The sequence below is a fragment of the Phaenicophaeus curvirostris genome, chromosome 34 (assembly GCF_032191515.1).
Source record: "Phaenicophaeus curvirostris isolate KB17595 chromosome 34, BPBGC_Pcur_1.0, whole genome shotgun sequence".
NCBI classification, from domain to species: domain Eukaryota; kingdom Metazoa; phylum Chordata; class Aves; order Cuculiformes; family Cuculidae; genus Phaenicophaeus; species Phaenicophaeus curvirostris.
In genome coordinates, this window is record NC_091425.1 from 639905 (window position 1) to 653419 (window position 13515).

Below are 13515 nucleotides of genomic sequence, written 5' to 3' on the forward strand. Positions count from 1 at the left end.
AAGCTCCAGAAAGCCTTGGAGGGAGGGTCAGAGGAAGAGACAAGGTGCTGCAGTGGCTTTATTTTGATTACAATAGTGTGGGTTGTCATTACCTAACCCACAACGAACTCAAAAAGAGTTGAAAACATGATCATAAGTTAAAAAAAAAAAAGTAGAAATATAAAAATATAGAAGGCAGTAACACCAGCCATGAGTAACACCAGAACTGCTATGCAGAAGGTCAGGAATTTATTGCATCAGAGCTCTGTCCAGTTATAAGTTCCCGCAGCGCATCCTTGAGGTCCTTGTTCCTCAAGCCGTAGATGAGGGGATTCAGTGCTGGAGTTACCACTGCATAGAGAAACGACACAACTAAATTCATGGATGGGGAGGAGAAGGAGGGAGGCTTAAGGTAGGTAAACATGTCAGTGCTGAGAAACAGGGAGACCACAGCCAGGTGAGGGAGGCACGTGGAGAAGGCTTTGTGCCGTCCCTGCTCCGAGGGGATCCTCAGCACGGCCCTGAAGATCTGCACATAGGACACCACAATGAAAACAAAACAGCCAAAAGCTACTAAGAAACTAACCACAAGAAGCCCAACCTCCCGGAGGTTGGCATGTGAGCAGGAGAGCTTGAGGATCTGCGGGATTTCACAGAAGAACTGGTCCACAGCATTGCCCTGGCACAGGGGCAGGGAAAATGTACTGGCCGTGTGCAGCAGAGCAGAGAGAAACCCAGCGCCCCAGGCAGCTGCTGCCATGCGGACACAAGCTCTGCTGCCCAGGAGGGTCCCGTAGTGCAGGGGGTTGCAGATGGCAACGTAGCGGTCGTAGGACATGACTGTGAGAAGAAAATATTCTGTACCAAGGAAGAAAATAAATAGAAACATTTGGGCAACACATCCTGAGTAGGAGATGGCCCTGGTGTCCCAGAGGGAATTGGCCATGGATTTGGGGACAGTGGTGGAGATGGATCCCATGTCGAGGAGGGCGAGGTTGAGGAGGAAGAAGTACATGGGGGTGTGGAGGTGGTGGTCCCAGGCGATGGTGATGATGATGAGGCCGTTGCCCACGAGGGCAGCCAGGTAGATGCCCAGGAAGAGCCAGAAGTGCAAGAGCTGCAGCTCCCGTGAGTCTGCGAATGGCAGGAGGAGGAACTGGGTGATGGAGCTGCTGTTGGACATCTGCTGCCTCCAGACACAGGACACTGTCATATGAGAGAAGGACAGTGACAAGTTAGGATAACCTCTGAGCCAAATCAAAGCCATTTCTCCTTCCCCTCCCTCCTGCTCACACCTTGTCACCTTTTTTCAGCCCTTCCTTCAGCTCTGAGCCTGGAGCCCTGCTCGGTGCCGGCTGAATGTGCCGGGAGGAGCAGAGCCTCTGCCCGCTGGCTGCAAGGAGTCAGCCCTGCTCTGCAGCAGGGGACATGGGGACGGTGGGGACAGGGGACACTGCTGGGGCTCAGCGTTGTCCAGGGGAACTGCTCCTGGTGCAGAAGGGCCTGTCAGCATCTGCACTGCCGGGGATGAGGAGCTGAGAAGGTAGCAGGCTTAGAGGTTTCGAATGCCTAAAGGTGTGACGGGACAGGTTTGCATCTGTGAGGGCAGCATAGTGCTTGCGAGGAAAACTCAAGAAAAGCCAAATGTCCTAACGAGGATATCTTAGTGCAGACGAGATAATTAATTCCTCAGGAATGCACTGCCCAAAGCCGCACAGAAGATCAGTGCCTGACTCTGCAACTCCCATCCCCAGAGACACTGGCAGAGAGAACAAGAGAACAACAGCAACATCTCTGGTTTAAGTTTCCTCTCCATCTCTGATCCTATCCCTTCTCTCTGGAGGTTTTCCTCAATGGAGCTGATTCCCTGTCCCATGCCTTCTCCCTGTCAGCGCTCACAGATCCCATCTGACCCTCTCTGCATCCCCCTGGCCCTACACAAACATCTGCCAGGGTTAAGCTGGACGTAGGGTCTTGTTGATAAGCAGAAAAGGAAGGAACAGACTGAGCCTGATGGGTCCAGCAGAGGTGATGCTGCTGCTGTCCATGGGCAGAGGACCAGCTGGAGACATATTTGGAGGCTCCTATCGGACCTGCTGACCACTCAAGGATACTGCTCAGGAGTCTCAGTGACTTGTTTAAGCATGAAAGGCTCTGGTTCCATTTCTCCCACCAAATTCCCCAGGTGCAGGGAACTGAAAACACAGAGTCTGGGAAGTTCCTTATCTTTAATGCAAGAGCCCTCCTGACAGATCCCACAGGCTGTGGCTGTGCCGGCTTTAGGAGATCCCTCCAGCAACCGCACCTGCATTGTCCTGCACTCAGAGACTCACCTGGAGAAGGGCTGTGAAGAGTTTTCTCCAAATGAAGCCTCCTCTCTCCTGCCACCCCACCTGCCTTTCCCCTCTCTCTGCTCCCTCCTGTCCCCTCGCTGCCTGCAGGCAGTGCCCTCAGCCCTGCTGGGCTTTGCAGAGGAGCTGCTCCCGGCCAGACCTGGCTCTTTTATGATCTCCTGTCTCATGATGAGCTCCCTCCCTGCCAGGAGCCCAGCCCAGCTCAGCAGCAGAGGAGCAGCCCAAGGCAGCGCTTTCTCTGCTCCCTCTGGGCTCCCTCGAGGTGTCCCTGGGGCTCCAGGGGAACATTCTGAGAAACAGGCTGAAGCCATCCCTGATGCTTCCTTCATCATCTGGGCAGGCACACTTCTGTCCTGCAGTGTCATTGCTCCTGTTAGAAAAATAACAGGGAATGAGAATCAATTTCTTGTCTCACCATTAGACAGGACCTCAGAAAGGTGACAGCGAACGAAATCATTTCTCCAAAGTAGGAGGATCTGTCCCACGGAGTGAATTCAGGCATTTCATCCGAGGTCTTTAGACTTGGGGCTGGGAAGACACTCAGCTCCCTTTCCCCCAGACACATCTTCTGCAAAGCTTATGCACACACAGGGTCTTGAAACCCTTGGTCGTGGTTTCCTCATGGCAGGGATGAGTTTGCCTGGTGCCACAGCTTCAGGGCTTCAGCCCTAATGGGCAGCAATGGCCTCAGCCAGGGGCACAGGCAGGAGGAGCTGGAGCCATTCCCATGGGAGACAGAGCTGGGACATGGTCACAGAGCTCAGGAGAGATGGTAGTCAAGGACAGCATCTTCCAAGCACTGCAAGGCTCCAGATAAACTGAGTCTCAGCTTGAAAGTCCATTCAAGGACCCATGATGAGATTTTGCTGCTTCAGGAACAGTTAAAGAAGAAAAATACGCTGCGTAGGCACTGCTGGATTTAGAAGGGTCAGGTGTCACAGATCTGAGGTTCACTGTGTCCTCTGTCCCTGCCTTCCCCATCAAGGTCTCACAGGGCTTTGTGACTCATGGTAGGACTCTGGAGGAGTTTGACCAGTAGTGGGTAGAGGTCAAGTCAGGGATCTCTTGGGCAAAAGGAATTCTTCACAGTCTATGAGACAGGAGGGGCAGCATCGCAGGGAGCTGAGGGAACAGGAAGATGTCACAGTGTCTCCATCATCTTCCAGAGGTCATGGAGAGTGTTGGAACTCCCTGACCGCTGGTACCACTGCCACATCAGAAATGGCCAGTGGATGAGTAGGGGAGCAAAAGGCTTTGCCCCAGAATTTGTCTAGTAGGATCCCATTTCTGGGTGTCTGAAAGAGAAGGGGATTTTATTTCCCTTGGTAGATTATGTCTCACCATCCTTCTATGACCCAACTCTTCCACGGTCTGATTCTCCCATGACCAGACACTTACATAAGCCACCTCTTCTAGGACGCAGGTTTTCTGTCACCTGAGCCCTCTTTGACTCTAGTGAATCTTCTATGACCCAAGACTTATATGACCCTTCTAAGACTTCTTTATGACCTGAATTTTTTTATGTCCAGACTCCTCTATGACCCTTAAATGACCCAAACTTTCTATGAAACTTTTATGACCAGACTCTTCTATAAACAGCACTTCTCTGTCCCTTTTATGACCTGATCTTTCTATAGCCCAAATCTTCTTTGATCCTTCTATGACCCAACACTTCTCTAAACCTTCTACAGTTGAATTCTTATATGACCCAACCCTCTATGACGCCAATCCTCTAAGATATGAGTCTTTTATGACCCAACACTTCTAAAAAAAGTCTTCTATGACCCAAGCCTTCTGTGACCCAACTCTCCTCTGACTCTTCCGTAATTTTCTATGACCTGACTTCTCTGTGATTCTTCTATGACCTGACTCTTCTATAACCCGACTCCTCTATGACCCGACTAATCTATGACACAGCCCTTCTATGGCCTAAGCCTTTTGTGAACCGGCACTTCTATGACCCCTCTATGACCCGACTCAAGTTTCTATGAGTCGACTCTTCCATGACCCAAATATTCTATAACCCAAATCTTCTATGAGTCAAATATTCTATGACCTGACCCTTCTATGGACCATCTGTGACTGGGCTCTTCTATATCTCCTCTACGAGCCGACTTGTCTATGACTAAACTCTTCCGCGACCATCGCTTACATGACCAGGTCCTTCTATGACTTAAGCCTTCTATGAACAAACCGTTCTATGACCCAGCTACTCTCTGACTCTTCAGTGCTGTGACTTTCTCCGATCCAGGTCTTCTGTGACTCTTCTATGACATGAATCATTTATGCTCCAATGCTTCTATGACCAATATTTGACCAGATGCTTCTGTGACCCGACTCTTCTAAGACCCAACTATTAACAAACCCTTCTATGACCTGACCCCTCTATGACTCTCTATGACCTGACTCATATGAGACATTTCCTTTATGAACTGACAATTCTGTGACTCTTGGATAACTCTTCTATAATGTGATACTTCTGCAGTCTTTCTATATCCTGATGCTTCTACAACGCACACTTTCTGTGCCTCAATGTTTCCATGAAACTTCTATGAGTGAACTCTTCTATGACCTTTCCATGACCAAACACTGCCAATGCCCGACTAAACTCTCACACTCGTAGGACTTGACTCTTCCATGACCTGAGTATTCTATGATCCACAATGATTTGAACGTTCTATGAACCATCTGTCCTTCTGTATTGCACCTCTATGACTCGACTCCTCTCTGACATGATCTTTCTCACAAACGCATTTTCTGCCACTCTTCTACGATCCAACCCGTTAATAACCCTACCCTTCTATCCCCCAACTCTTCTGGTGCACGTGGAGCTGTGTGAGAGCCTTGGCATCTCAAGGAACCCTACAGGCCTGTATTTGGAATCACAAGAAATAACTGCTTCCACTTCAATTCAGCAATGTGAGAAGGCTCATGGCACCAACATCATTGCAGTCAAAGCCAGATCTCCCTGCCCAGGGCCTGGGGGTCAGGGCTTGGACTTTCTGCTTCACCAAGTGAACCCAGGCTTTTCTCAGCATCACAGCTGCCTGCACGGCGCCTTTGTCCTCCTGCAATCATGGCCTCCAATTCTCGGCTCTAATGAGTCCCTGGGGAGCCTTTGTCACTAACGATGCTCACTGAGACCAACTAAGACTTCAAGAAACTTTGAGCTTTGCTTTTGACTTCTTGAGAGCTTTGTTCCATCTCCTCTCAGCAGCTGAGGTTCAAGGACTCATCAACAATTCCATCCTGGATCTCATTAACCTACAGAAAGCCTTAATGAGCTCTTTCTCTTCCTGTTGTTTTCTTCAAGTCTTCAAGCCTCGCATGGCTCCTTGTAGTCATTTCCCAGTGTGGTTACAGAGGAAGATTTCAAAGTGCACCTAAGAAAAACGTTTTATCTGAAACTTTCTAGAACTTTCAAAATCATACAATGGTTTGGGTTGGTAAGGACCTTAAAGCCCGTCCAGTTTCAACCCCCCTTCCCTGGGCAGGGACACCTCCCACTGGACCAGGCTGCTCCAAGCCCCATCCAGCCCGACCTTGAACCCCTCCAGGCAGGGGGCACACACAGCTTCCCTGGGATACCTGAGCCACGTCCTCACCACCTTCTTTGTGAACAATTCCTCCCTAATGTCTAATCTAAATCTTCCCTAGGACATAACACCACCCCGTCATCCTATCATTCCATGCCCTTGGAAAAAGTCCCTTGCCAGCTTTCTTGGTGACCCCTTCAGGTACGGGAAGGCCTCTATAACGTCCCCCCGATGCCTTCTCTTCTGCAGGCTGAGGAAGTTCCAGGAGAAGATCAATATTTCTTTGTGAAATCCCTTTTGAAAGGGCATGGGATTGGTGGAGGTCTCTTGTTAGTGAGGAAGAGCAAGTGTTCTGGTGCCCACGTCCACCTCCTCAGGGCAAACTTCAGCTGGCCAGCTCTCTGTCCGTGCTTCTCCATGGAGATGTTTTTTTCATTTGAGGGCCAAGGTAAAAATAGATTAATAGACGAAAGAAAAAAAGATAAAAGGAATATAAAGAGAGACCAAACCCAATGCAATTTACATCACTTCCCACCTCCTGCTTGGGGCAGCCTGCTAAGTGGGTCTCTATTTTATGCTCATAGACAAACCTAGGGAACAAGAGAGCTCAGTTTAGACGTCAACAAGGCACCGAGGCCACGATTGAAAGAAAGGACTTTGGCACTTGACGGCTCCATGAACGCAGCTATCACCTGGCCAAGGCTCCTGTGACACCTGGGAACATCCAGCTTCTCATCCAGAGGAGCAGGATCCTTCTGGGATAGACAGGAGGGGAAAAGCCTTTGTGTGAACGTGGGGCAGCCTCGGCCGAGGCTCCAGGGCAGCGGGGGATTCTGCACCCCTGGGGGTTCAAACTCAGCAGATTTGATGCCTCGGGAGAGCTCGTCAGCCTTAACGGTTCTGTGCGTGTGCGACTGAGGGGCCAGAGCTCTGTGCAGCCAAAGCGCCTCCTGCCACAACCCCCAGCGCTATTTTGGGGACAGATCCCCTCGTTTTGGTCCAAAACCCCGGTTCCCAGCCTGGGGCTCTGGAGGCAGACACTGCGTTTTGGGTCTCAGAGCTTCATGTTAGGGTACGGGCCCTAATACATAAGTTCCACCCCCTCCCCTTTTGATCTTCAAAGACTCATTTTAAGGCCCAGAGCACAATTTTTAAGGCACAATGTCTGGTTTTCTATGTCCACAGCTTCCATGTTGGAGACAAAAGCCTCTAACAGGGCTCAAAAGCTCATTTTTAGCTCCCAAAGCCCCCTTTTCAGGCAGCAAAGCCTCACTGTGAGGGCTCAAATCCTCTTTTTGAGCCTCTCAAGTCCCATTTTTAGGGTGAAAGCCACCCTGTTCACTACCATGGCTTCTTTTTAGGGCAAAGAACCTGATGTCGGGGCTCAAAGATGCAATTTCAGTTTCAAAGCAACATTTGTAGGGCCCAAAGGCTCTTTTTGAAGCTCCAAACTCTCACATAAAGGATCCAACCTCCCCCTTTACAGCCTGAAGCCTCCATTGGAGCACCCAAAGTCCTGCAGTTTTGACCAGAGCTTCATTTCTTGAGGCAACAGAGGAACCAAGAGGTTTGTCTCCTTCGCAGGGACAAAAGACTTAACTTGTAGCACTGCACCCATCTCTTTAGTGCCCCAAGTCTCATATTTAGGGTGGAAATCCTTGATTTTAGGGTTCCAACTTGTCTTTTAACACTTATAGCTTTTCTTAGGAGGCCCATAGTTACATTTTGAGTCTCAACCCTCGTTTTTTAAGTCTAAAGACACATTTCATTGTCCCGGAGCATAATTTTTAAGGATCAAAGTTGATTCTGGATGTCTGAAACCTCAGTGTTATGGGCCAAAGCCTTATTTTTAGCTCCTTTCTAGCTTCCAAAGCTTCCTTTTCTGGGAACAAAGCTTCATTTTTGGAGTTGTTTGCAGTTGTAAAGGCCTAGATCCTCATTTTTAGCCTCTCAGGTATATTTCAAGCTGCAAAGCTGTTGTCTTTGGTACCACAGCTTCATTTCAGGGCATGAAACCCGAGGTCCGGGCTCAAAGCCTCAGTTTCACTTCGAAAGCACCACTGGTAGGACCCAAACCCTCCTTTTGAAGCTCCAGACTGTCATGGAAAGTATCCAACCCCCTCCTTTACGGCTCGAAGCCTCTACTGGAGTGCCTAAAGCCCTGCATTCAGGACCAGAGCTTCATTTCTTGGAAGCAAGAGATTCTCATCCCTTGAGGGATCAAAAGACACATTTGTAGCTCCACACCCATCCTTTTAGTGCAGAAGTCTCATGTTTTGGACTGAAATCTTCAATTCCAGGGTTCTAACCTGTTTTCTAGGACCCATAGACATTGTACTCCCAGCAGATATCAGGCAGATTGAAGTCTCCCACAAGAACGAGAGGCATTGATCTAGAGATTGACCGCAGCTGTTTATAGAAGAGCCCATCAGCTGCTTCTCCTTGGCTGGGTGGTCTGTAACAGACTCCCATCACAATATCTACCTTCTTATGGGCTCCTCTGATTTTGACCCACAGGCACTCAACCTCCTGATCGCCACATTCCATCTCAACGGAGTCCAAGTCCTCCCTTACAAAGAGGGCTACCCCGCCTCCTCTCCTACCCTTCCTATCCCACCTGAAGAGTTTGTACCCCACCATAGCCGTACTCCAGTTATATGAGTCGTCCCACCACGTTTCTGTGATGGCAACGACATCATAGGCCCCTTGCCCTACGACAGCTTCCAGCTCTTCCTTCTTATTCCCCATGCTGCGTGCATTGGTGTAAATGCCCTTCAGCTGAGCTGCTGAGCCTTCAGCCCTCTTAGAGGGAACAGAGTTTGTTCCCAATTGCCTGGTAACTGGAGTAGCTAGCTCCAGAGTGCCTGTATCTCCTTGAGCACCCCGAGGTGTGTTCTCCCCCACTTTCTGGTTGGTGAGGTACTGGTGGTCCTCACCAGCACACCCTCTCCCAATCACCAATTCCCCACGTCCAGGCTCGTTCCTGTCTAGCCTGGGCTCAACCCCCTCCCCCTTCACATCTAGTTTAAAGCTCGATTTATGAGCTTAGTTAGTTTTTTAGCAAGGGCATTAGCCCCCCTAGGAGGCCCACATGTCCCACCCTTAGCGTGAAAGCCTGGGGGTGCGTGAGCCACCCCATGATCAAAGAAGCCAAAGCCCCTCTCCTCGCACCAGGCTCGGAGCCAGGTATTAATCGAATTCTTCTTCCTGGCTTCCCGCTCCTCCCTATTTAGCCTTGGGATGGAGCAGAATACTACTTGTGCCCCAGAGCCCTCCATCATTCTCCCAATGGCCCTGAAGTCTTTCTTGATGGCTTTGGCCTTTTTGTTTGTTAGGTCGTCGTTACCAGTTTGGACTACCAGAGGATAGTAGTCTGTCTCGTGGACCAGGGAAGGCAGTTTTCTAGCTCCCTCCTTCCCTGATGCCCCCGGTAAGCAGCAGACCTCTCTGTGGAGCGGGTCCGGTCTGCAGATGGGTCCCTCCGTTCCTTTTAGGAGGGAGTCCCCTACAACAATCACCCTCCTCTTCTTCTTGATGGAGGATGTTTTTATCTTTTTCTGAGGATGGTGCAGCCTAGGGAAGGATTCTAGGCTGTGGGAACCATCATCCTCATCCTCAGGGCTGGATTCCACCTGCAGCACCTGGTACTTGTTCCCCAGGGGGATCTGGGGCTTTGCTGTCTGGGTGAGGAGAGCAGGTTTCCTTCCTCTGGCAGGAACTTGCTGCCCTTCCCCATCTCTTGTTCCCCCAACCTTACAGTTTGCAGGTGGATGATGTTCGGACACAACAGCCCCAGCAGCCGCTGAGTTAGTGAGAGGGCCCTGCTCCACTGGTCTATCTCTCTCTCGCACTCCCTGACGGACATAGAAGGGCCTGAACATAGAAATCTGGGTCATAGAAGTGGCCTTGTGGGCTGCACAGGGAGGAAAGCAGCACCGGCAGCCAGGCCAGGCTGGACATGCTCCCTTGGGGAAAGGGATGTCCTTGGAGAAGTGCAAGGGAGCATTTCTGTGGCTGCAGAATCCACAAGAAAGATAATCCTCTTCCCGCAGGTCCTCGTGTGGGGCAGGCTGCTCTGCTGCTGAGCTCAGACTCTCGCCCTGGCCTGGGCAGAAGGGCTGGAACGGAACGGTGAGGACACGGTCTGTGGTGGCATCTGCTGGATTGAAACCAGGAGTCCTGGATTTCCGTTGCTCTTCGTGTCCAGCCTCTCTTCTTGCCCAGAGCTTGTCAGAGCCCAGAGCAGGGCTGTGTGCAGAGCCCAGCGTGGGACACGGCTGGGACCTCATCCCAGTCTTCAGCTTCCTCAAGGAGGGCAGTGAAGGGGAAGGCGCTGATCTCCTTACCCTGGTGACCAGGGTAGGTCACAAGGAAAAGGAATGAAGCTGCATCAGGGGAAGTTCCAACTGGACATCTGGAAAAGGTTCCTCATGGAGAGGATGCTCGGTCACTGGAACACCCCAGGGAAGTGGTGATGGCACCAAGCCTGTCAGAGTTCAAGGAGCATCTTGACAATCATCTTAGTGATATGGTTCCATTTTACACAGTCGTGTGAGGATCAGGGAGCTGGACTCAGTGATCCTCATGAGCCCCTTCCAACCCAAGATATTCTAGAAGCCTGTGATCTTCAAGCTCAAAAAACAGTCTGCCCATCCACTACCCATCCCTTGACATTACTTCTTCCTGACAAGTTCCTCCTTGTGACTCTTTCCTCTCCCAGACATCATCCTAGCTCTCCATATCGTTCTGTATTTGGGTCCTACCGGTACACTCCCTACCTGCATTTGCTCCTCTCTGCACTTGGTGCTTGATCGCAGGCTGCTTAACACCTATTTCTGCACATGGCACATCATCCCCAGACACCACTAAACCCTCATCCAGTCATAAATTTTTATAATAAAAGCAGATTTTGTGCCCATATAGAAATTTCCAGAAACTGTAATAACTTCATGCAATCCCTGTGGGCAGAAGAAATGTCAAAGGGCTCGAGGTGCCCCCTGACTGTAAGGGATTTGTGTCTGTGACGCTGCAGGGGCAACAGAAGGAACACAAGGCATTTGCCCCAGAGATGCTGTCAGCAGATCCTGGCAGGTGCCGAGGTGTGAAGGACCCGTGGTGCCCCCGTACCGTAAGGGATTTTTCTGGTGATGCTGCCAGCCTGTTCCTGGCCTGAGGAGGCTCCGTTGTGTTTTCCATCCGCCCCCAAGCCCTCTCCCTGCACAGGTCCTGTGGGGGCTTGGGCAGAGCTCCTTTCCCAGCCGTGTTCCTGCTGCTGCCCCGTCACCTCCAGAGACAAAACTGACCTCACCGTCCCCGTCACAGTCAGATGTTTCCTGCTGGATTCTGAGTTTCTGAGACACAACTGACATCCTAACCCTCTACTCATCCATCACCTCCTCATGTCCTAGGACCTGAACAGGTAAAAGTACGCTTGCCCCACATCATGAGGAATGAACACGGGGACATTTGTTCGTGGAGGGACATCCAAGTGCTATACTGAGGCGACTTCCCATGTCTTGTTACTTGCAATGAGAAGAGACTTCGAGGCAATATCTGTCCCAGAGATCTTCGTGGAAACTGAAGAAACTGCTCTGTCTACACATTCAGGTTCATCTCAGCTCACAGACATGATGTGTGCGCTCACATCTGATCCGTACAATGCCAAATTGGCCTTTGGTCTACTCAATCAGTGTCCTCTCATGGAAGAACAAAGAAACTCTCCAAGCTGGGGTGAGAGGCCAGTGCTGGGAATGGTGGTTGGCAGGGGTTTCACCAGGATTATTGCCTCTGGGACAAATGCTTGAGTCAGTTCCTGAGAGAAAGTTTAGAAGAAGCCCCAAGCCTTGAGGCTCTGCCCTGAGGAGGTCCCCTTGCTCTATGGAAAGGCTGTTCTGGAGGCAGCTCTGTCCCACAAGCAGCATGGCTGTGACCAAGCTCAGAGCCCTCAGGCCTTACAGCAAGGCAAGGGGGGAGGAGGAGAGTGTGGAAATGGAGAGAGAACAGCTCTGGGGGATCAAGTGCTGGTGCCTGGCAGTGCTGCCCTGCGGGGACTTTCTTCTTTTCCAGCCAGGAGCAAAGGAATTGTTCCTGAAGCTCCAGAAAGCCTTGGAGGAAGGGTCAGAGGAAGAGACAAGGTGCTGCAGTGGCTTTATTTTGATTACAATAGTGTGGGTTGTCATTACCTAACCCACAACGAACTCAAAAAGAGTTGAAAACATGATCATAAGTTAAAAAAAAAAAAGTAGAAATATAAAAATATAGAAGGCAGTAACACCAGCCATGAGTAACACCAGAACTGCTATGCAGAAGGTCAGGAATTTATTGCATCAGAGCTCTGTCCAGTTATAAGTTCCCACAGCGCATCCTTGAGGTCCTTGTTCCTCAAGCCGTAGATGAGGGGATTCAGTGCTGGAGTTACCACTGCATAGAGAAATGACACAACTAAATTCATGGATGGGGAGGAGAAGGAGGGAGGCTTAAGGTAGGTAAACGTGTCAGTGCTGAGAAACAGGGAGACCACAGCCAGGTGAGGGAGGCACGTGGAGAAGGCTTTGTGCCGTCCCTGCTCCGAGGGGATCCTCAGCACGGCCCTGAAGATCTGAACATAGGACACCACAATGAAAACAAAACAGCCAAAAGCTACTAAGAAACTAACCACAAGAAGCCCAACCTCCCGGAGGTTGGCATGTGAGCAGGAGAGCTTGAGGATCTGGGGGATTTCACAGAAGAACTGGTCCACAGCATTGCCCTGGCACAGGGGCAGGGAAAATGTACTGGCCGTGTGCAGCAGAGCAGAGAGAAACCCAGTGCCCCAGGCAGCTGCTGCCATGTGGACACAAGCTCTGCTGCCCAGGAGGGTCCCGTAGTGCAGGGGGTTGCAGATGGCAACGTAGCGGTCGTAGGACATGACTGTGAGAAGAAAATATTCTGTACCAAGGAAGAAAATAAATAGAAACATTTGGGCAACACATCCTGAGTAGGAGATGGCCCTGGTGTCCCAGAGGGAATTGGCCATGGATTTGGGGACAGTGGTGGAGATGGATCCCATGTCGAGGAGGGCGAGGTTGAGGAGGAAGAAGTACATGGGGGTGTGGAGGTGGTGGTCCCAGGCGATGGTGATGATGATGAGGCCGTTGCCCACGAGGGCAGCCAGGTAGATGCCCAGGAAGAGCCAGAAGTGCAAGAGCTGCAGCTCCCGTGAGTCTGCGAATGGCAGGAGGAGGAACTGGGTGATGGAGCTGCTGTTGGACATCTGCTGCCTCCAGACATGGGGCACTGTCATATGAGAGAAGGACAGTGACAAGTTAGGATAACCTCTGAGCCAAATCAAAGCCATTTCTCCTTCCCCTCCCTCCTGCTCACACCTTGTCACCTTTTTTCAGCCCTTCCTTCAGCTCTGAGCCTGGAGCCCTGCTCGGTGCCGGCTGAATGTGCCGGGAGGAGCAGAGCCTCTGCCCGCTGGCTGCAAGGAGTCAGCCCTGCTCTGCAGCAGGGGACATGGGGACGGTGGGGACAGGGGACACTGCTGGGGCTCAGCGTTGTCCAGGGGAACTGCTCCTGGTGCAGAAGGGCCTGTCAGCATCTGCACTGCCGGGGATGAGGAGCTGAGAAGGTAGCAGGCTTAGAGGTTTCGAATGCCTAAAGGT

General features: G+C 51.0%; 2 protein-coding genes across 2 annotated transcripts; both read right to left on the bottom strand.

The window, feature by feature from the left end:
- Positions 1–220: 220 nt before the first annotated feature.
- LOC138732612 (olfactory receptor 14A16-like) lies at positions 221–1162 on the bottom strand. The gene has a single exon (XM_069879251.1). It carries the CDS (start codon positions 1160–1162, stop codon positions 221–223), a length of 942 nt encoding a protein of 313 aa, XP_069735352.1.
- An 11017-nt stretch (positions 1163–12179) lies between these two features.
- LOC138732613 (olfactory receptor 14A16-like) lies at positions 12180–13172 on the bottom strand. Its single transcript, XM_069879252.1, has one exon. It carries the CDS (start codon positions 13149–13151, stop codon positions 12180–12182), a length of 972 nt encoding a protein of 323 aa, XP_069735353.1. The 5' UTR covers positions 13152–13172.
- Between the last annotated feature and the right edge of the window lie 343 nt (positions 13173–13515).